This window comes from Thunnus thynnus, chromosome 16, assembly GCF_963924715.1.
Source record: "Thunnus thynnus chromosome 16, fThuThy2.1, whole genome shotgun sequence".
Lineage (NCBI taxonomy): Eukaryota > Metazoa > Chordata > Actinopteri > Scombriformes > Scombridae > Thunnus > Thunnus thynnus.
In genome coordinates this window covers 18,235,071-18,259,229 of record NC_089532.1, presented here as the reverse complement: position 1 = coordinate 18,259,229, position 24,159 = coordinate 18,235,071, and the positions used below count along the sequence as shown (strand labels likewise).

Sequence of the window (24,159 nt, the reverse complement as noted above, 5' to 3'; positions counted from 1 at the left end):
GTCATTGTGAGCACGATATCATGCTGATGTTGGCATTTAGCTCAAAGGCGCCATGGTGGTTGAGTGCTAACCCCTCCGTCCCACTGTTTCCTGTCTCTCTAATACTATGAAACACAAAAGGCAAAATACCCTAAAAAATCTTCAAATAAAAAAGTTTACCATTATGTGAATACATACAAGTCAGTAAACATTTACATATAACCTTCACACCAAAGTCAAGATCACCAAAACTCATTTATTGCACACAAATTCAGCATTTGGAATAAATAGATACTGCACATTTTTCTATAAATACTCATGACATACAACAATGATTATAACATCTATGACATATAGGCAAGACATACATCCTCTTTAAAAATCCCAAAAATCCTTTTGAACATACACAAATGACATTTTTAACAGACCTACCACAGCTTCTTATCTGGAGCAGTCTAATCAAACATGTCCACCTCGTCCATACATGTATTTTTTTTTATGAAATATGTAATGATCACAAAGAACAGAGGAACAGAACTACTGTATAAACGCTGCACAGCAGGTTTGATTAAATTTTACCATTGTAATGTCTCACTAACATTTAGTGACACTGTGCAGGCTTTCTGAGCGAGGAGTGATCCTCTTTAGATCATTTGCAAAGCAATTAGGCATGCCTTCACTACTATTAAATATAAAGATAACAGCCTATGAGATAAGATGCTATTTGTACTACGTATCAAATGTGGATAGCTGCCTAAGAGCCCTGATATCAGGGATATATCTCCCTGATATTAAATCCTTGTACATGAAATTAAAAAATACGATAGTAAAAAATTAGAGAGACATATCTACCATGCTATCTATCATGAAATTGAATTTATGAATTTAATGTCCTCGGACCTAAATCCTCAATTAATGGACCTATAATTATGCATCACATCATAAATACTACACATTTTATACAGTGCAATCACTTTAAATGCATGGCTTGATGGATAATATCAACGCTGACATTTCAATGAACAAGGCAAATATATAAATACTTTTAGCTGCCAAGAAAACATGAGATAATGTAAAAGTTATTGATCATTGCTACTACAGCATCACCACTCTGACAGTCACAGGAAACCCTGAGACCACACAAGGTTGGATTTCATTGTGAGTAGGGTGCCCACATCAAACCAGATCACTTTTGAAATCCAAAGTGAGTTGAACTACTGTGACTCGCAACATGCATTTGTCAGCAGGAACCAGAGAGCTTCTTTTGCATGTGTTTCTATCATCACTATGCACTACATAGCAGAACAAACGCCGCTGACAAGAAAGGAGCCAAAAAAAAGGCAAATTCCCCGCTGACCTGTGACCCGGGGGACAAAGAGGCTGCCCTGCATGCATACAGAGGAGGTTCAAACAGAGTTTATGACTGCATTATCTCGCCTCTTTCTCATCACCCCTCCACCCATCAGTGGACACTAGGAGCCACCACGGTGGAGCAGACAGACCAGGCATCACTCATTCACTCGCCTCCTAGGTGCCTTTGTCAGGTGATTGCTGGCGGAAAAAGGAAAACAGATCAATACATCTCCCATGGGCCTGACAGGTAATCTTTACCTGGGATGAAATATGAGTGGTACCAGCCTGCTGAATTCCTTAACTGTAACAGGGCAATTGACTGGCTGCACGGAAGCCATTCCCCCACTTCCTGGCCATTGGAAATTTATTTTGGGGCATACGGTTTGGCTAAGATGTCATTATGGTGACTGCTAATTACCATGGAGGGAGGTGAGGTATTCCCTTCCTGCTACTAATGAAACTGTATGTGAATTGATGCGTCTTCCTCTGTTGTCAATGCCTTGGCACCAAAACACAGACTGACGGATAAGGCAACAGCCAGAAGCTCTCCTTAAAACACTACACAGTCGATACTTGTCAACGTGTTCAGAGGCATGTCTTGAAGCAGCCATCAAGGTATTTATCAAAAGCCTCTTTTTTTCTAATTACGAACCTCAACCTGTGCTATTCTCAATTCTCAATCAGGTGTGTATTCCTGGCGTGGTGTAACTCTGAAAGACTGGTTGCTGGCTGGCCACTGGACTCCCTGGTAAAGCTGCAGCAGCAGAATAGTCAAAGGGGTGGGAGGGGGTGTCTCAGCCTCAACACTTTGACTGATTCCTGTGGCAGGATGTCTTGTGTGAGGCATCCATTTAGACGAGTGTGCACACACAGCATTTATAAATGTCATCCCTGGCCAACATGATCACATAAAGCCTTCTCAGACAGATTATTGCAGACGTATAACTCACGTTAATTGGCAAATCTCATTCTACTAAATGCGACTATTCTCTTAAATAAGGCTTTAAAGTGTCTGAAAAGACATGTGATATGTGACTGATAATCTGGTTCATTTCACTAAAAAGGTATCTTGTAGTCATTACAGAAAGTGCATACCTGTTTCCTTTTGCTGTTTGGGAGGATTTCAGATTTTTTTTTTTAATAACTTTCGCACACAACCAAATTCACTCTTTTGTCTAAAGTCAAGTCAACATTTCACTGTCAAATACCCTTTCAAGATTTGAAAAGGTGCAGTGAGTGTTTGTTCATGTTTTGAAAGACTACAACAGTTATCACCCACATGGTTCAGGTCAAGCACAATGTACATCACTTGACTCCTATATAAAAATACATTTTTCTGAAAATAGTTCTTGTTTATCAGCTTGGCGAGAACTGCTGTGTTTCATCTCACTGTACACTGCCATTGATCTTATAATGCATCTGATGCCGAGGGAGCTGGGGAAATGTATACCCCAAGGGTAGGTGAAAATACCGTGTACGACTCTCCTCTCCTGTCTCCGAGAGCTCCTCCAACTCCTCTCTGCTGGCTCTCGTTCGCTCTCTGCACAGTTCCTGGTGCAACTTACCCACCACTGCTGCAAAAACAGTTTGTTCAAAGAGATTTGCAGCTGGCCTTGAACATAAATACGTTTGGGGAAATTTGAATATGGAAGGTAAGCTGAAGAGAACAGAGGCAGCCCTCCCTCTGTGTTGTGCTAATGAGCACCCTTGTAAAAACTGTAGCTTTTCAAATCCATGCTAATAGGAGGCCTGTACTTTGTGTGGCTCTCTAGCGGTGGTCGCCTCTCTGAACCCTGTAGCAGCATGTGGTAGCTAAACATTCTGATGCTCTCCTGTCTCTGAGCTAGCGACTGTACATGCTGCAGCACAGCCATTGTTGACTAGCATAAAGTAGAGCAGACTCCCCCCTCGGCCACCCAGCCTCGACTGACCATCCTCTCCCAGTGTCCCTGCTGACAAACGCTGCGCTGCTACAGTGGACATAATTGTTGGATTGAGTGGTAGCAGGTGGCCTGGAGACTGTGCGTAGAAACAGGAGGAGCCGCAGAGTCTTGAGTCACACGAGGAGCCTCTTGAAGCTGCCTTCTTACTTGAGGAGATGGCGGAGGGTTTAACAAGGCTTGATTGCATTAACATTTGTCATGCTTAATATACTACCTAGAAAGACTGGATCTAGCAGTAACATGCTGATTTGAGGAGTAATGATGTGCTTTGTATTTTTTCCCATCATAAAGTTTGTGCAGCAAGACTTTTAGCGTTTTTATTTTCTGGCTTTCCCTTTGTTATGTTCTTCCAGGCTTGGGCGTGCTTATCCTGCGTTCAAGTGTCCTCATGGTCCCCCTGGGAGAAAGATAAACTCTCAGGCTTCGCAGAAGTAGAAGACCGTGAACCCGCTGCACTCGGTGCTCCCGAAGCCGCCACAGCCTCTAGGGTTGAGGTGCTGCTGGCTCCCTGTGCCTCTTCTTTCTGGTGATCCTTATGAAATGGGTTGCTAGCTGCAGACAAAAAAAAAAAGAAAGCATATATCATATTCTGGACATGTAACACAACAAAGAGAACAAACAGTAAAAGATACACACACAAATCACATTTTCCTAGACTGTTTCAATGGGCAGCCTCTCGAATAAAAATTAAATTTAGTCCACGACTCTTGGATCGCTTTATGTTTTAGGTATATTGAAATAAAACTTTGAAGCAATCCTCTCCTAATAGGTTAAGTATTAATGAGGTTTTGGTCAAGTGAGCCAAATCCAATTTGGCCCCATATGACTTGTGGACATGGTTATTAAAAGGCCAATCTGTGCTGCTCCTATGGCTTAACTTCCCCCCTCCAGTTATGCTGTGTAAGAAGCTGTATGTTTTTAACTCCATTCATCACACCTTCACATCTCACTGACTACCTTCCTTTTTAAAGATCCTCTTTCTCTTGATCTCGCTCACCTTTAAAGCTTTTTGTCTCTGCGAGTGAAGGGAAATATCTGAAAGAGAACCGGGGCCAATTTTCTCAGAAGACAGAGGAACTCTAAAACAATTGTGCTCCCTAACATGCTTTCCTGCTTTCCTACTCCACGTTGATAAATAAATCTTTCCTGATCTCCCCCCAAAAAAGTTAGCGGCGGTCACACAAGACATTTGCGAAGCAGTCCCAGAGCAGAGGACAAGGGAACTAGAAGTGACATTGTGGCTCTGGGCTGTCTCAAAGGATTAGGCATTACAGCATTCGCTGGCATGTGCTTTTGCTCGTTCCCATTATATCTGCTTGTGCCTCTTTCCAGATGACTTCTTCCCCAAACTGATCCGGCGGGCAAGATAATTGATTAATATTTCTTGAGGGAATGATGACTAACCGTTGCTGAGGTTCAACCAAAACACTTGAGTTAAACATAGTCAAAGCCCTGGATCAAAATTCAGGGGATTTCATATTTGACAGATACACAGAAGTGGCTGGGAACATTAGTCAGTGGGTGTGTTAACATGCACGTGCCATACCAGATACTAGCTCGAATCCTGGGTCAAGGTCACATTCAGGATAAGCTTTTTTTTGTTGTAAGAAAACAGACATTTACGTACATATTTTTAATATTACAATACAAATTAAGGCTACACTAGTTTAAGTAAAGTCACATTATTCCTGCTAATGACTGGCTCATGTTTAGCCTATTATATGCAGTGGTGGAAGATGTACTCTAATCTTTTACTTATATTAAAGTTCCAATACAACAATGTAAAAATACTCCATTAAAGTAAACTCCATTAAATTCAAAATCCTACTTCAGTATAAGTAGGATTAGTATATAGCACTCATTCTTCAGATTATATATAATTATATATTACATTATGGCATTGTTATGACTGATGCATCCTTGCAGTGGTTTTTAACTACTTTATATATAGTTTGGTAGTTTAGTCCAGTAGTTCCCAGCCAAGCGGAACAGTCTTGGAATCTTGAATAAATCCGAGGGGTCGTTAGATGATTAATCTAGGAAGGCAAGAAGAAAAAAACAAAGTTCCGCTCCACACATTTACATTCACTTTTTAGTTTTTTCTCTAATCTTTGCTTTTTTTGTATGAAATATTGGATAATTTAATTTCTTTGGGCCTCTGACGATTTTTTAAATGAAACCATCTGAGACGTTTAGATGGGAAATGTCTCTTTGGTGGAACTGCTAACAACTCACAGACATCTGAAATGTGACAAGGGGCCTCAACTAGTAAGGGATCACAAGCCAAACAGGTCTGGAACCACTGGTTTAATCTTTAATAATGTCCTGTATTTTAAGATTATCATATGTTTTTAATTTAAAATCTTAACCTGAAAGGTAACTAGTAACTGTAGCTGTCAATTAAATATAGTGCAGTAAAAGGTGCTATATTTCCTTCTGAAATGTAGTGCAGTGGAAGTATAAAGTGGCAGGAAATTGAGTGCTTAAGTAAATGTACACCACTCAGTATGTAGGTTGTCGATAAATAACATAGCATTCACATACAACAACCCATTAAAATGTATATTTGCATATTTATGGGCTTTCAAGAGAATTAAAAAACGATGAAAGCAAATAATCAGCTGCTTAAATAAAAGACTGTTTCGTTTTTCCTGAATACCTGCACCTACCCTCAACAAGTTTTACATCAAGGTCAATGAAGACATTAAACGCAAAGGTTTTCTGTCAAAGTGGGAATTACAGTACATGCATTTATTGTGGGTGATAATGGGAGGTTGAATGGAACCATCTTACCATCTTAATAAGCTCTCATGTGATGCTCTCTAAAAACAATCATTACAGGCCTTCCTGGAGCACTCCCCTTCCCCCTGTTTATTAATCAGCTAATTACACATTGACAGTAATGGGCCTGCTGATTCCCACACTTAAATGAACAGGGCTGAATAGCTCTTTAATAATTAGCCTTTGTGTTTCTCTCTCTCCTTCTCTCTCTCTCTCTCTCTCTCTCTCTCCGTCTCACACACACACACACACATATACACACAACGCTCTCTCCACAAGTTGAAAAAACAGGACATTCAAATCAGACCTCCTGGTGAGAAGGTTTGCACATAAGCGAGTCAAGAGCGCCGCACCCGACAGACTGCGCTACTAAAAACAAAATCTGTCTCCACAAAAAAAAATAAGCCAAACAGAAAACAATTAGAATGGTTACAAAGGCAGCGGGTTAAGTAAGTCAACTTGTGTAGGTTTCAGTGTTGAGCTCAGCCTCCAGCAACAGCTAAAACCACCATGGAAGTTTGGTGGAGCAGCGCAGGCAGGTGCAGGTGGAGATGGAGGAAATGGGTTTTTTTTTTTTTTTTTTTTTTTTTTTTTTGAAGGACGCGAGCAGGGTGCGGAGTGGAGCCGGAGAGGGCGAAATAGTGCGGTGGGCTGCATTTCTGTCAGCAGAAGTGATGGCTGAGTGGTAGCGTTATTTGTCTTGTGCTGCCATACGGCCCTCGCACCAGCCTGGGCATTAATGAGAGGGGGCCGGACCGCCGGGCAGGAACACGGCGGGCCTCCGACGCAGGTGATCTGTCACGCAGCCGTCTTGCTCAGGCAAGGAGACACATGAAGACAGAGAGGAAAGGGAGAGGCGGCAGGGCTGACCAAGGGGCTGGCCTCAACATGGGCACCCACATGTGGTACTTTCCAACACGTAGAGATAACATTCAATAACAATCAAACTGACTTCAATCCAACCTATTTACTCCATAACTCTCCCCCAAAATTTAGCACACTGAATAAGTTCACGTTTGGGTTTATTACCGTCATCCTTTTACACAGATAAAGATGAAGGGCATTACAGGAGACAGCAGGGGAGGAGTAACATTGCAATAATTAATTAGTCTGTGTGTGAGGCCAGCCAAGGCTATTAAAATCCATCAGGATCTTTACACTTACTGATTCATCTCTGCTGCACAAATAATTCTCCAAAAAATGTGCAGTGTGTAGATTCATTGTCATTCTTGGCCACTGGGCAGCATGGTGATATTTTCCAGAGTACAAATATTGATATTCTTGGAAATTGTACAAACCATAGACAACACTCAAATTAATTAATCTGATACCTGAATTTTAATGATATCAGGTGAGATATAGCAGAAAGCTGGCATGCTTTGTTCTATATCTGAAAGGGAGTTGTTGGATTGCTGGATTGCTGGTGGTGAGAAAGTAGAAAATGGACAATTTAAGGCTGAGAAATGGAGTGGTCATCTAATCCAAACAGATACCTGGCTTGATAAGTTGTTGTTTTTTTTTTCCCACAACCAGCTTCAGCACTGCTGTAGAAGTGCTAAAAGGGTAAAGAAAGAAGACAAAGCAACAGCTGGGTACCGCCTCAGTAATTCCCCATGGAGCCCTGGAAGGCGCCTCCAGCCGCAGACCATTTTCACTCCTGATTACAGAGTTTCAAATCAACCACTAACACATACAACAATCCACTTCCTCTGGCCAACTCAAACAAAGACTTGGCTGTCGTGTTCAGTGAGAGCAACACCGGGAGCCGCGTGTTCTTTCTACTAAATGCAGTCAACAATCTTTCCATGCAAACAAGATGTTTACCAGGAAACAACTCCACTCAACAAATCACTGACTGTGATTTTTGTCTCTGTACACATTTGTATCAGAATGGCAACAAACCAAAATTTGTACACACACCGAGTGTGAGAGCTTGTCAGAGTGAATGTGCATCTCCTGGCGCTGGCGAGATTACTGAGAAGAGACATGGTGCAGCAGGCTGCCAAAGTAAAGATTTATACAGAGCAGTTGCAGCTGCAGAAACTGACATTGGATGACATGGGATGCATGATAAATCACGGTGGACAGGGGGCACTAGACTCAAGAACCAGGAAAACACTCTGAACAGGGCTGAAGGGGGATGAACCAATCAGGAACACTCTTGCACTTCTATGCAATTTAGGAAACAGATCATCTTTTGGTCACTCACTCCACAACACACACAATAAAGGATTTAATTTGTAGTATCTACATTAAATTAAACATTAAAATATTCTGTATTTATTTTAAATATTTTATTTGCACAGATTACACTGATGAGTTATTTCATTTGAGGAAAATGAATGAATCAGCTTTCATGTTTTAAGATTTTAACAAACTTCTTCGTCTTATGTCTTTTACAGCAGACTGTGGGTCTGTAAACTGTTGAGAAACTGAGGGATGCCCCTTGTTCCGCATGTTGAATATGAGGGGTCCTTAAGGGGCAGGGGTGAATCCTTTTTTACTTTTATGGGAAGTGGTTCAGCGCTGGGGAGGTGAAGGACAGAGTTGCCGGCCGTTCCATCACTCAGTGCAATAAATGGATGCAATCTGTATCCAAGTAAAGCATTGGCTGTTTTTAAATTCCACCTCTTTTATCCAAATGAATGATGGACCCTGGTACAGTGCACTGTGCGGCAATATTAATATACATCGGAGGCCTGCACCCCTCACTAAATCAGCGAACCACCAGCATTTGTTATTTAAATGACAAACAGCAGCTGCAGTAGTGGAGCACGGAGAGGGGACGCAGAAGAAAAGGTGGACAAACCAATTCAGATTTCAATCCAGCAAAGACACAAGGCCCCGAGCCATCAGTCTAATGAAAAAAGGCAGCTCCACTGGTTCAAACACACACAGCGGCTGCTGCTCAGTGCCTCCTCCAATAGGGTGAACTCCACATCACACTTCTCTTCTTCTGCTTTACACAGAAAGCTCCAAATGTAAGATAGATACCAAGTCTGACTGTGCACTTCACTCTGATCTTAACTAGTAAGAATTCTGTAAGTTCTTCTGTAATTACAAAAATGAAAGACAAATTTTAACACCTCCTTAAAGATACATTCAGCTCTTCCTTTGAGAAATGCAAACTTTGTAACAACATAACACCTCCAATAATAATGTAAGTGAGGCAAGAGATTCATATATATATATAGGTATATGTGGAGGATATTACCTGATGTTGTGATGGACACAGCTTCTGTTTTCCTCCTCCTCCTGATGTCTCCTGTGCGTAACAGTCCTGGAGTGACGTTAGTCTGCCTGGGGGACACATATACAGACCCAAGCAAACGTTACTCACAAATACGATGATGCAGCTCCCACCCACAATCCACATGTACTCTTGTAAAAAAAAAAATATAAAAGAAATCGATAAACGCGAGCGCCGCACAGCTGCAAATACTGCAGTTTACATTGAGCCTCGGTAAGGTGCATGTTTTACCACATATTAATTTTTCTTCATTAATCTGCGTTTTCACCAGAGAGAATATTCAATGAGGAGAGGTGCTGGGGTGCATGTGGCTGAGTCATTGCAGAGTTCACATAAACAAATTACACCTGCTCTATGCCTCCTGTGTCATATGTCAGGAGCACTGAAATAGGAAAAGCCCCCCCGCCAGCTTAATAGCCATGACTTCTGAGATGTAAAGTTAAGGTCAAGGTCCGTTCCATCACTGGGAAGAAGGGGGGGGGGCAGCTGATGTGATAGGTGCAGCGTGTATGTTTGTGTACAGGAGGTGTGAGGTAGCTCCAGTAGGATGAAATGACAGGCAAAAATGCATTATGCTTTATCTTATACACAACTACACTGTATCCTAGAGAGAATTTAAAGAAGAATATGGCGTGCTGTTTGAAAATGCCAATAAACATGACCTGTAAAAATGGAATTAATGACAGATTGCAAAACAACAGAGCAGCATCCAAAAGTAGAGCTCCTTGTTAACCAGCTCGGCTCATCGAGGGCTGAAGGCTACATAAAGCTCACAACCCTAACAGACACGTGCTACAATAAGGCCCCGTCAGGGCAGCCTTTTAACAGGCAGCGTGTTCCATGACCTCCACACCCATAAATCACATGACGGGTGTGCAGGCACGGGGTGTCGAGAGCTGTGCGGGGCACGCTTTGAGCGAAGTCTCTATGTTGTATAATCAATAGATATAAAAATAAATGGCCTGACCGTTATTCTCTCCCTGCTACCCCTCTCTAATAAAATCCCAGTAATGCATATTTCATTTACTTTTATACTTATTGATTACCTGTACTCCAGTTAGTAAATCACGCGCCTATCGATCCCTCAATCGTACCTCTGTCGGACAGCACATAACCAGCCATTTGCGCCACTGATAAAGAGCTCAGGCATTGAACTCCCTACAGTAAATCTTTGCAAACTAACTTTTTAATTCCAAAATCGATCCCCGTTTAAACGTTGTCGCATTATTTCACGAGGCACGCCTGCGGTATTAAAAGTAATACCCTGATGCATTTGGTCTTAATGTGTGGAGGTCCATCCCTCCATCTCTTCCCTCATTACACCGAGGCCGAGGCACTCCAGGGCCCCTGCAGCCTGGAGGGAGGTGAGGGCCCTCCCCTGCTGCTGAGAGCTGAGAGGCAGAGCCGCTCCAGGGCCGCCGGGAGCCCACCGAGACACTCAGCACAATGCTAATCAAACATGAGAATACCATCAGCTGGCTCATTAACCAAGGCAAAACACCGCCATTCATCTCAGAGCAGAACCCAAAGGCGTTTTATAAGCATGTTACATGGCTCGGTGTAAAACTGAAAGAACTGGTAAAAAAACGCACAACACTGTTTTTATTATTTAACATCTGTTACTTCATCATTTTTATCAGCATGACAGATGTTGGCCAGTTGTTTTGTCCCTAAATATACTGAAACCGTGATGAGAAAACAAAGATTGACTTAGAGGCAATGAGGGGAGAAAAAACAAGTAATATGTAATGAAGATGGCCAACAACAGCTAAATCCTATCAAAGACACAAGGACACTGAAGAAAAAGTCTCCAAGATAGATTTTTTCAGGTCATATGAGACACTTTTAAACGCAGTGTGGTCCCTTAGGGTACAGAGTAAAACAGCACTGACACAGGGTCAATTGTAATTTTGGCGCCCACATCCAAAAGCAAATATATCAATTAAAAATAATAAATCAAAAGAGGAGTGAGGTACAGCAGTTACAAAATGGCTATCTATTTTCATTAGGGTACATGGCGCTTCAGGTGTGAGCAGGATCTCAAGATTAATAGAGGTATTCAAATGAATCAGAAAGGATTAGGGTCTCCAGGGAACATAATCAATAGCTCCAAATCAATAATCAATAGGCCACTCACACCAATATACTAACTGCTGACACCAAGATCTCACAATTAAAATGAAAACTGGGAAGGGAGTGGCGTAAGACTATGATTTATCTCACAGCGCAAGTGTCATTTAGAAATAAATAAGTCAATAGATAAAAGCTGCTGCTGCCTCGCTCAGGTGGGAGGCGGTTATGCATTTTAACGTGGCCACCGGCCCCGAGCATTACAGCCAAATCCCACAAAGCATCGCGCCTGTTCACGCTCCGAGACCAGGATAAACAGCATGCAACCTCATACAGCCTTTATCACTTAACATCAAATATCTGATTGTCGGCGTCAACTCGCAGCAAACGGGAGATGACAGCTTTTATTAATACAGTATCATTTCAACCTGGCCGCGGTACAAGATTAATGCTTACACTCTGCCCACAGAGAAAACACTTTTCTCTCAAGGGTGTTTGAATACAAAGAAAAGTCAGATGTATGGGAGCTCGGGGCTAGAAATCGATCATATGATGTTCAAAAAACATGAAAATAGAGTGAAGTGAAATCAAGAGTAGACCGTTTAAAGTTTGTTAAGAGCAGGTATCAGCAATTATAGTATCGCTCATCACTGTCATGCAGTGCGAGAATTGTTGTTGTGTTTGCGTGTGAGTTTCGGATGAAGTGAAAGGAAGTAAACGGGCGCCATGTTTGCGGAGCTGGGTCACAAGGACAGAGGAGCCATCTCACTAGAGAGTGGATTTGAGCAGCTTGGGGAGATAGATTCAGCTCGTGCCCGTCCAACGGGACACATCAGAAGCCCCACTCGTCAATCCCCCCTCTCTCCCTCGTTCATTTGGGAGTATGATTTATACTTTTTGAAGTGAAGGGTCTTGAATCCCACTATAAAGGAATTAAGAGGTCTCCCCTGAGTCCGCCATTCAAATGAGAGCATGGCATGGATATGAGGGCTTTTTAATAGAGAGAAATTAGTATTCACAATGCCTCAAACTGGAATCTGAAGGAACCTTTCAGGTGGAGAAGAAAGGGCCAGTTTAGAAAAGAAAGCCCTAAGAAGTCGGGGGCTTTTCATAGCAGTCGTGTTTTTGCCCCTCATCAAGGAGCGCCGGAGCGCTCTGTGAAATAACCCAAGAGAGAGGGTGGAAAAAGTGAGTGTGTGTGAAACAAAAATTAAGAATGCATCATAAATAGGCAGAGTGGGAACAATGCAGCGAGGAGTCCCACAGTCTTGAGGCCAAAGGGGGCTGCTCGGCTTCTCAACAGTCCCCCACGCAGATCCAACAGTTCCGGGGATGACTGGGAGCCATGCGATGCTTTGACAAACATCTTTTGGATTTTAAAATGTTTTTGTGCAGTCCCAGAAATGCCGGAATTTAAATCTGCATTAGAACTATGTCCACACATCGTATTTCTCTGTTTGGGAACACTGACCTTGAAAACTATTGAATTGAAGTGTTGCTGCATCCAAGTGTTACTTCTGCAGCTGTCTATTGTCAGTTCAGTTTAGACTTTAGGCCAGGATTGCCATTTGGATGAATGTGGGGACATGTATTTATGCATATGTGTGTGTACTAAATCATTGAAAAGAATACATCAAGTATAACATAAAGATTTAAATGACTTTGAATATTTTAGTTTTTTAAACATGGCTTGAACTCAAGTGTGTGTTTCCTTCCTCCACAGCTTAATCTCATTTTGATAGAGAAGAACAACAACAATCAACCCACTGAATGTATCTGCCCACACACAGACACACACAGTCTCTGAGGCATCACCTTAACATGGATTACTCTAGTTAACAGCGACCTATGCTCTCTAACTGATTCATTTAAATGAGCCGACCATAGACTTGTCCATCAATATATTGAGCTTTAATGGCAAAGACTGAATTGTGTCTCCGATAGGCCCTTGAGAGGTTGCGTTAGTTAACGTGGCATCAACTACCTGTTTCTGCAGACAGAGGAGGAACATCTGAGACGGGAGCTCTCTGACACCATGTCAATGGGACACACGGGTAATTGGCACAAAGGGTTCCACTGAAAATTGAAAGTATCAATAACATTTAGATTTTGAGACTCACAAGTACAGTCTGAACAAAGTGGGGCCAAAAAGATAATAAAGCTTGGAAAGAAATGTTTAATGTGACATACCTGGCTTCGGTCTCGTTTTCCAACAGAAGGAAGCCAAAAGCTAAAAGGAGATTATAAAAGTATAATCACTGGATTCAAAAAGATGATGGGAGCAGATGCACCTAATTCAAGATAATTGAGTTTTGTAAGAAAAGAGTTTGAAACATCTTACTCTCTCTGGTAAGGATCTTGAGAAAAGTGTCTCAGTCTCTCTACAAACACTGGCATGCGGTTACCCTGTAAAACACAAATCAAAGATGCACAGTAAGAAACGAACATAAAAACTGGTTTTCAGTAATTGTAAGTCTACTGAACAGGAAGGTGCCAGTTTGCTTTAACCTTGCTGGGAGGCCTCCTCCTATCCTTCCTGATGCAGCAGGCAGCGGTGCCAGGCAGGCGTTTAAGATGTGAATGATACCCTGCAACAGTACAAAACATGACATTTATCTTCCTGTGTTGAAAAATGGTCAAAATGATTATTATTGCTTAAGAAAGATGCAGGAAAAAGACAAGTAAAACTTTATTTAAAGTATATACTGTAGCAGGTTTTATGCAGAAAATCAAACATCTGGCGGCAGCAATTTGAACAGTGTTCTAAGAAAGACCTGAGAGGATCATTACAATAGTCTGTTCTACAGGATAAAAAAAAAGCAGGCACTAGTCTCTCCAAGCCCGCTGTTGATAAGACGGAAGTCAGAAACACTAAATCATCAGCCACAACCTCTCTGAGAGGGTCGTGCGGGTTGCAGGAAGGTAGGCGATGGGCGGTTATCCTCGAGGGAGAGCTGATTGTCTGAGTCCCAGCTGGGCAGCAGGCTGGCCACGCCTGACCCGACTCCACAGTCCCCCTCAAAGAACCAGTCACTCTGCTCGTCATCACCTACGTAAAAGGAAAGGGAAGATATTGCATTGGTGAGCATGTCATTGCTGCAGCCAGCAAATTTCCAGCAGTTTCTGCCAAAACATGCTTTTCTAAAAATGTTACATTTAAAATTGTGCTACTGTGCTGCACTTAACCAATTATAAACTTGCCTCCAGTCTGTGGGACGACCAAAAACACGGAAAGTTAACCAGAATAATGTTAGAAATGGGAGGTAAATAATTAAATGGCTACAAAACACTTGGATAATGCTACATGAGCAATTTGGATACGTTTGATTAACATTATATTTATACATTTTAGATGGTCAAAGGCTGAGATGAAACTGCAGGAGCTAAGTGTGTTTGGTGGTCCTACAAACTTCTTGCTGATGTGTGTGTGTGTCAAAAATGACTGAATTTTCATTTTAGGCAAAATCTTTCCTTTGACGACACCCTAATAGACAACTAGACAACACCAGTCTAATCCCCAGACACCGAACTCCCTTCTCAGACCTGTCAGTCAGCGAAGCGCACGCAGGAACCATGCCTCTCACAGTCAAGGTGTAGTGACAACTGTTAAATCAGAGGCCGTCTGGCCCCACCACGGCTAATGAGATTAGCAAAGGCTTCAGCGCTCATTAACACGACATGACAACGTCTTATTAGAGTCGCCTGGGTGCCCAGCAACCAGCCCATTGTATCGAAACCTCCCTCTCTAGCCCCAGCATTCCCTCAGAGTTGAGCAGGGTATTGTCCAATGGTGACAACTTGCCTCATTTTTCTTTACACGATTGAGAATGGTTCTTCTGTTAGCTGCAGACACTCAAAATCAAATCAACTGTTTACTATTTTTAATTACAGTAAGTGAAGAAGCTGCTGCTCTGTATGTTAAAATATTTGTTTTTTAATACCTTGCCTCCCCTCATCATTGGTGAAAAGGCCGGGGTCACTGCTGCATGTACTGCTGGTTTCACTGCAAAGAAAAGAGGAAAAATATCACGTGAATTATTGCCACTGACCTGTTTCTTTAATATCAATGACATTTTAGGGATGAGGAACGATGTTCTGATTTGTAATCTCAAACCTTATGGGTTCTTAGGTCAGACAATGTTATAGGATCTGAAAAGTGAACAATGTGAATCAAAAATGTACATGCCACTGTAATGTCAATATTTAACATGTAACATTCACCGATAAAAATAATGAAGAAGTCCGGAGCTAGAGGTCGACATAAATGGAAATGACACAAAAAGACAGAGCGTGCTGTGTTCTCCCTTGTTGCGATAGCAAACACAAAGGCATGAGGAGAGACTCTGATCGAAGCCACTGAGTGACATGCACAATCTAATTGAATATCCTCCGCTGTCAGCTCCAATCTAATCTGGCCTGCGTTGTGGAGGATGACAGGAGAGCGAAACACATTCCCCCTGCCCACCCCTCCCTCTGGGTGTGCCCCACACACAGAGCGACCCACAGACGTGCTGCTTCCACACACAACAACTGGCCAACATCTGTTGTGTGGGTCTGTGACTGCACACTGCCTAGACTGCTCCGTTGCTGCTCCTCTCCACACCCCCAGGCAACCCCCGTTAGGTTCCCACCACACCCTCTGTGCCCCCTCTGCTACCCCAGACCACATCAGGTTTCTCTGTGCATTTCACACCTCAGCCAACTTGGACTCGACCTCCAGACACTCCAAGGTCATGGAAGGGGGGGTGGAGGATAGGAAGGAACAAGAGTTCAAAAAACATTTTTCAAGATTTTTCTTTCTAAAAGTAAACCAAGTTGTCACACAGCTGTCATTGCTTACTTTAAAGAAACGTAACATGCAGATATATTCAACTAGCTACATAAATACTTGCAGTATATTTCATAAAAGCCAGTTAACTTAAAGGACATTGTTGCACATGTGGGTGAGATGTTCCTTCATTATGAACACGAGCACTGCAGTTTATTTGAGTCAGTCCTACATACTGCCATAAATACTCACTGATGTGTATTAATCTGCATGAGAAAATAGTTCCCAACAAATGCACTATTTACTCCTGTTTGAGTAACAATTCCTAACAACTGCAGTATTCAGCTATTTAAGGAAATTACTTAGCCTTTTTTTCATTAAAATATATATTTGTGACCCATTTTTAAAGATACGTCTTCAGTAGGCTGCCACAGGGAGGTTAGGGATGTCTTAAAGTATTGGTCTTTTCATGACATTTGTTGACTATAACACAATATATATTAACACCAGGCTCATCCTTTGCCTGCCATTCAAACTCCTTTATGAAAGAGAGGGAGCCTGACGTTCTTCATTGCTTGCATTTTGCTTCCTGTTTGTCATTGCTGACCTTGCTCACACCAGAGGCTGGAGGGTCAGATATGCGCTGATACGGTGCTTTGCCATATTGCAGACGCCTGCCAGTGACGGCAGGATCAGAAAAACGTCCGTCCAGCCTGCACATCTTCCTGGCCAGATGGTCCTGCATCATCTCCCCTCGCATCCACAAGAAGCAGATGTGAGAGGGAGCAGGCCTCTCCGGGGAATCTGGAAGATGTCTGGCCTAGCCAAGCATTCCTGGACCGTCCCCTCCACCCCCGTCCTACACCCCTTCAGCCCTTCCCAACCTCTCCAGACTGATTCCCCAGGCCTCTGCTCAGCTGCACCCCACTTCTGGACACATCGGTTGGCATCTGGAGCACACAACGCTCCATCATCAGTAGAGGACACAAGCTCTACAATAAGCAATTACTACCATTTTGGTTTTATGCTTCATTCAACAACCTTTCTCCCTTTGAAAGATGGAAGTGTTTGTGTTGCACCAGAAAGGCCGGGGATGCACACAGCACTTTGTGGTTTCTTTTTTTGATGAGGTGCTGACTTTTAACTGTTTCCAGCAGCGCGATGTCTTCCTCCATTTACTTGTTGAAAAATGTGTTTGCCTCTTATTGGAGGGATTTTGTGCAAAGTTTGAAAAAGAATCACAGGTATAAACAATTAATTAGAGACACCCATTAAGTATTTATCCGTATTAAAGGTGTAATGTGATGTTGCTTGGAGCAGCACAGGGCCAATGTGAGACCGTTTCCATTAAGTACTGCCTAATTAATGCCATGAATAATTGAGACGCCCATTTTTCTTGGGACCAACAGAAACACCTCTTCTTTCTTCAGCAGTGACCTTTGGCAAGAAAAGCTGACAAACTTGGTCGATGTCTCACACAGAAGTCAAAGGACATCATTCCAGTGTTTGCTTAGACTGCAGCGAGCAGAGCCTCGCGCAAAACAGCACGTCCCCCAGTTCAAAAATAAGATATTCTATTGCGGATTAGGTTCCATAAAAACAAATACGTCTTAATTAGATAAAACACCATATGTCCATGGTGAGTCAAAGGCAAGGGCAAAAACAAAAACTGCATTTCAGTGTTCTGGTGCTGAACTTAACTCCCCCAATGGTCCTATTGTCTCTACACAAGCCAAAGAGGTGAAGCAAAACACAGTATCCAGATGAGCACTAATCATTAGGATATAATCCTCAGCTCCTGGGAGAGGCAGACCAGTTTGCACAGAGATTACAGGCTAGCCGCCATTTATTGAGCCCAGGCTCATTCTGCAGAGGAATAAAGAAGAGGCAGAGACAGAGGGGGGCAAAGCGCTGATAACAATGGATCTGTGGGCTCTTCAAACAAGCCGCCCCAACCCAAATCCATGCCCTCTTCCATGGGTGTCTGATTATAAGGTTATCCCACCCTCCCTGAGCTGCAGTAATTGGATTAGTCTCAGAGATTTATGAAAATTAACTTCGGCAAATGGCGCACAGCTTTCACAAAAACTCCTCATTGAGTTTTCAAAATATAAATTACAGCATGATAAAGCTGAGAAAAGCAAGCACAATGGAGTTGTTTTCCCATGGCGGCGGGGGTTGGAAGTCAACGTCACCAGTAGCAGCACACAGCAGGAGACAGAGGCTGAGCCCGGGATGCCGTCTACCCACAGGTGAGGCCTGCTTGCTGGGCCAGCCTGGGTGCCAGGTGGCCTCACTGCCAGCAGGCTGGGCCGGGCCTAATCAAGGATGTGGAGTCCAACTGGAGCTGCCAACATCTGCTCTGCTTGCACTTGGGTGGCTGAAGGCAAAGCTCTGCTCAGTATGCACATAAGAGGAGTGACCTTGAGGAGAGGCACGTTTTAAGAGACCAGACACTCCATATGAAAAAGGTTAATGGAATGAACGGAGACCAAAGAAATCTGAGTGCTTCAAAAGACATTTTCACAATGGCATCTGTGTCTGACATCAAGTGGACCGTACACTCTCGGATTATAAATATTGCTGTTGTACCACTGTCAACCACTCATCACTGCTGCCATTTTTTCATATCCTTTGCCTCCGCCAGGGCTTAACCATTAGATTGTTCAGCCTTCAGTACAGTGTGGCAGTCTACTGAGCAGCAATCAAGAGCGTTGGCGTTGTGTAAGTGAGAAATGATTGACAGCGTGCTATGGTGTTCCCATTTATTTCTTCTCCGGAGCTGTTTTCTGTCAGGACGGCTATTGATTTTTCCATAAAGTAAGAAAACAAGTACCGTTTAGGGGCTAGGGAGGTCAGCACAAATTAAACCAGAAGATGTAAAGCCTTCTGTCTGTCCCATTACCGGTTACCACAAATGTCTGTCTCATGTGGGGTTTTTTTTATAATATATATGATCAACAGATAATGAGATCATCAAGGCAAATGCACTGTACAGGAGCATGGGGAACTGCAAGGCTTAAAAATTATGTTACCAATGTAGCAATAAGCAATTTTATAATGAAACACATCTAACCAGCATAATATCCAACTATTTATCAGCTCATTATACACGGGGATCATGTGAGGTATTTACGGCCAAAACACAATTTATACATTCTGAAAAATAAACACTCAACACTTCACCCTTAAAAGTTTTGATACACCATAATAATATTATCTGATAATGATACACACTAGTAGAACTGAAACAATTAGTAAATAAATTGTCAGAAAATTAATCGGCAACTATTTTAATGATTGATAAATCCTCGATTTTTTTTTGCTGATTTCTGAAAACATTTGCTGATTTCAGCTTCTCAAATGTGTGGATTTGAAGCTTTTCACTGTTTTATATCATTGTATTACTTTGTATGTCTTATGTAAAGCACTTATGAACTGAATTGCCTTATTGTAAAGAGTTACTATACAAATAAACTTGCCATGTGTTGGGTCTTGGACTGTTAGTTGGACAAATCAAGACATGTGAAGACATTAACTTTAACTCAGGGAAACGCTGACATTTATAAGACCAAATGATTAATTTAATAATCTACAAACACTATAAATAATCATTAGTTGCAGCCCTTGATACAAAACCTGTCACCATTTAGTCTTTGCTTCACTGTAATAACATTACGTCCCTCTCTGCTGCTGCCAGTTACCACCACATTTAGTTTTGCTAAATAAAATGCACACAAGAGGGTGCACTCTGGGATACTGGGACAGGCACAGCTTTAATTACCCAGCCCAAGACAGGAATTCATTTCAAAACAAATCAATACCTCACCAAGTCACGTGTTTATTTGTGACAATATTTCTCGAAAAGAAATAATGAGCTGGCAGATGCCCGGAGGCATAACTATCAAAGATCCCTCCCTGGTGATCATACCAGCTATAGGAGATGAGGATGAAGAGACTCTATCATTCATTTTTAATGTCAACTCAATACTTTAAAGTGGAGTGGCATGATTGTGATACTTTTTTTTTGGTTTAGTTGAGGACACACTGAATATTGACAACTGGCTAGATGAAGACAGGCAGTATAGATCATCTTAAATGTCGCCTTGTTTAATTGCTTCTGTCTGATACTGTAGTAGTTATGCCCATGACTTTTATGTTATAGGTTTAACTGCCTTAGTAACTTTCTATTTAAAGGGTAAAATTGGCTTTTAGAGTTTTGAGCACATCTTTCAGAATGATTTTAATCTTGACTCTTTAAACAATGACAGGGTTAACATTTGGCTTGTTGCAAAGCTGTAAATTTTGAAATCTGGAATTGCTTAATTTTCACAAACAGTGAACCAAAAACCTTTTCATAGAACACTAAATAAATGTCAGATGTGGACTGGATCTTTGCCTAAAGGCCTAACTGTGAAACAGTAATATAATGAATGAAAGGTTAGGTTTGACTCAAACAAAAAGAAGAAAATGCTATTTTCGGTGTGCAAATATCTTTCCGTGAATATAACATTACCCCTCAGACATGTTCTCATCTCCACCATCTCTGTGTTCCTTGGCCTCCAGTGTGATCTTACTCTTCCAGCACTCCTTTCCCATCAGCCTGGCTCCTTCAGTCTGCCTGTCTGCTCCCACCCAACCACCAGACCTATTCTTCGATCCAGAAAGATGCTGCATCCTGGACGGCCTGTGCCTTCGTTTTCCATCCACACCAGAAACCTTTAACTTCCGCTGCAACCTGACCGTGACGTCTGAGGTCATACGTTTGACCTTCCTCCGCCTCCTGAGTGGCCGCCCCGGATTATTCTCAGTGAAGGAGTCAGACTCTGGCCAGGAGGGCTGCCTAGTCCTGGTCGGGCCTCCTCTCATAAGGGAGTGCCACTGGTTGGTTGCAGTCATATCGTCAGAGTCGCTGCAGTAGGCCACGGAGGCTCTGAAGGCTGAACGAGCGTTCCCCCTGTAGTTTTTAGAAGCCTCGTCCAAGCTGGACTCTGAGGCCTCAATCCAGCAGCGTCTGTGCTCCAGCGGGTAGAGGGAGGACTCGCGATGGCGCTTACGGCCTCTGCGTCGGCGGATCTGCCGGCGTTGATGCAGTGGATTCAGGACCATTTCCTCCCACAGCTCCCCCAGCTTACTCTGCTCTGAGGTCTGCTCCAGTGCAGACACCAGGTCCCGCACCAGCTCATCCATCATGATGCTGGAAACCAAAGACGCAACAGAGGAAACCTGAGTGATGTGAAGACAAACAGTTAAACACTGTGGATGATGGTACATCAAAATAAAATGCAATACGTATAAGCAGAGTAGATCTTTTGATCTGTACAGTGACAAAACAATGACAGAAACAGAAATGTCTAAAGATGCAGCTCCACTGATGATCACCAGATTCTGGCTCTAATATAACTCCCACTTACATTTATTTAATAAATCATCATTTTTATACAAATACTTACTTTACTTGGTATACTGTTTGCTTGTGTGACAGTTTTGCTTGGGGACATCTTTATCTTTACCTGATAAACAGCTGTTTTATAGGGTTGGGCATTCTGACCAATAAGATGCTAAATGTTTGGCAACCAGCAGAGATATTGAGATACTATTTTCACAATGATATCTATTCATGGCTGTACTATATTATTGCAAGAATTAATAACAACAAAATAATAGATTTGCAAGATTTTTGGCATCAATGTGATAAATCACCTTGTTCATCCTTCGGGTTTTTAATATATTAGCAAAAAGTGTAATAGTAGTTAAATGTTGTTGTTTACTCTACATATGGTTTCTCATTTGAAATTCCAGAAAATGTACTACATAACCATTGATATCATTATGTAGCATTACATTTTATCTATATCACCCACCTCTATTGTCTCGGGCTTCATCAAGGACCCCTAAACTTACACAAATTAGACTACAGACCCCCATTTAATAAGATTTTGTCCCAGGGTCTGATAAGATTTTTGCTTTTGGATGTTTTATTACAGAAAATGTATGAAACCTATGACCAGAGTAGTCATACATTCTGTTATTGTGTTACTTATGGATGGAATTATAGTGAAAACAAATTATTCCCCTTTCCACTGGGGACCCCCTGAAACCCTCTCAAGGACCCCAGGCCCTATTTCGAGAACCACTGCTCTATACACCTGTCATGTACCCCACTACACAAAATTCATCAAGATATACCAGATTTACACCAGCTTTCTCTCTTTTTAGTTTGGTGATTTTTATTTGAAGTCTAACAGCGTTAAATTGTGGAGGACCGTCCACACTGTGACACTGTGTAGCTTCCCTTGTTTGATTGCAACGTTACTGAAAACGACTGCTTGTTTGAGCGTCTACACATCAGCAGCAGCTACAAAACGCTCACAGCGTCTTCATAGCAGCTAAGAAAGCGACTTCTGCAGCTGTAGGACATCAGTGGATGAACACAGTGGCAGAGCAGAGGCAGGCTGAGCTGAGCTGAGCTGAGCTGAGCTGTCTGCTCTGTAGTCTGTTACATAACAACATCTCACACGTGAGCTCAGCACAAGGACAGTCACACATCTCTCTACTGTTAACTGTCAGCGAAATACACCTTGATACAGCAATTCATGCGAAAACCGTGTTATATACGAGCCGAAACAGCTACTGTAATGCTATGAGCGATAATAATAGGCAGAGAGTCTATTGTGTTTTGTGCACTCACCAGTCGCAGCCTGTCTTGTTTTGTTTTCAGCACAGCTGGGACACCAGACGCACTTCCGCCCTCGCTGCCCAGCCAATGAGATCCCTCCGCCTCTCTGTGCCACATCACCGTCATGTTTATGCAGATAAGGACAACACACGAGTCTATTATCACGCAGCTAACACATTTAACTTTCACTATCATAACATTCCTATGACGAGCTGATAAATTGCTGGTGTTTATTATTATTTCAATTAGCTGCATGACCGTAAATGTTCTATAATGTTTCTGGTGATCCTGTTGTAGTGTATTATTGTTTTATTTCAGTTAGGAAACAGTTAGGAAAAACTTATATCTACATTTTCTTGCGGTATAGAGCCAATATTCATGTTAGTTTTATACTATTTAAACTGCCAGTTCTGTAGCCAGGATTTTAGAAATATTAGTCAGACAAAGGCCCCCGACCGTTTCCTTAAAAAAATAGTCTCTAAATGATTTTTTCCAAGTTTTATTCCAATGGAGAAGTTCTTTCACAGGAAATTCCTCCAAAAACCGCTTGTAAACTGCTTGTAACTAAAAATAAACCTAAACCTCTAACTAAAATAACAGCCTCAAAACCTTTATTCCTCAATAATTATGATAATGTCTAACCTTTCATTTACATTTTGACCTAGTGTCACAAAACAGTTGTCTCTTATGTGAGTCTTTTGTCTTGAGAACATACTAAAAACATTTTGTCAGGTATTTGTTCTTTTTCAATTCTCTTGGTTTGGCGCTCGTGTTGTGAGGTTCCTTCGTGTCAGACAGTGAACTCTTGTCCCAATCTTGCTGAATGGTTGATGGTTTATGAAAAAAACCTAAAACTAAATTAGTACCAGATGACATCGTTCTTCCCAGGAAACTGCCTAGGATGTTTTTAATGAAATTCCACTTGTGTAAAATAAAAAGAAATAATATAAGTTTTATTTTCCAACATGAAGGTCTAAATGGTGTTTCAAAGCCCTCTGGGTCTAAAATTACTGGAATCAGCTTTAAAAATATGTGGGTTTTTACCCGTAGAGTTATGTAAATTCCCCCAGGTTGCTAAAACCTCCAATTTCCAAGAAGAAATACAGAGAACATGACCTCAGTGTGTTTAATGGCAGCTACGGTCTTGGTTACTGATGCACTTCTCGTAAATGTATTATGTTACGGTTGCCCTCATGTAGTCTGGACACAGTATGAACACCTGTAAAACCTTATGTAATACAATAATTATGCAATAGACTACTAACCATATACAGGCTTTCTGAAGCTTACATATGACCAGTTTCTGCTGAGACTGTCATAGAGGTTAAGTCAACTG

At 42.0% G+C, this 24,159-nt stretch overlaps 1 protein-coding gene across 3 annotated transcripts; it reads right to left on the bottom strand.

The window, feature by feature from the left end:
- Positions 1–215: 215 nt before the first annotated feature.
- On the bottom strand, positions 216–23,689 carry LOC137199202 (G patch domain-containing protein 2-like). 3 transcript variants are annotated; one of them, XM_067613331.1, is made up of 10 exons: positions 22,836–23,682; positions 20,661–21,341; positions 15,318–15,379; positions 14,267–14,425; positions 13,885–13,964; positions 13,718–13,782; positions 13,567–13,606; positions 13,361–13,452; positions 9,271–9,356; positions 216–3,827 (listed from the first exon to the last, which is right to left on the bottom strand). In XM_067613331.1, the coding sequence occupies exons 2-10, from the start codon at positions 21,335–21,337 to the stop codon at positions 3,652–3,654; spliced, it is 1,437 nt and encodes a 478-aa protein (XP_067469432.1). In that variant the 5' UTR covers positions 21,338–21,341; positions 22,836–23,682; the 3' UTR covers positions 216–3,651. The 3 variants fall into 3 exon arrangements, with proteins under 3 accessions (XP_067469432.1, XP_067469430.1, XP_067469431.1); XM_067613329.1 differs by having other exon boundaries at positions 20,661–21,370; positions 22,836–23,681; XM_067613330.1 differs by lacking the exons at positions 13,361–13,452; positions 13,567–13,606 and having other exon boundaries at positions 20,661–21,370; positions 22,836–23,689.
- Between the last annotated feature and the right edge of the window lie 470 nt (positions 23,690–24,159).

What these genes read in the sequence shown, in the direction of transcription:
- LOC137199202 (XM_067613329.1), bottom strand. Translation starts at nt 23,078, where the DNA reads ATGCAGCTAATTGAAATAATAATAAACACCAGCAATTTATCAGCTCGT. An exon ending in GATGAGAACATGTCTGAGGG is followed by an intron (nt 15,380 to 20,660) that starts GTAATGTTATAT and finishes TTTTCTTTGCAG; the next exon opens with TGAAACCAGCAGTACATGCA. An exon ending in TGTGTCCATCACAACATCAG is followed by an intron (nt 3,828 to 9,270) that starts GTAATATCCTCC and finishes TTTTGTCTGCAG; the next exon opens with CTAGCAACCCATTTCATAAG.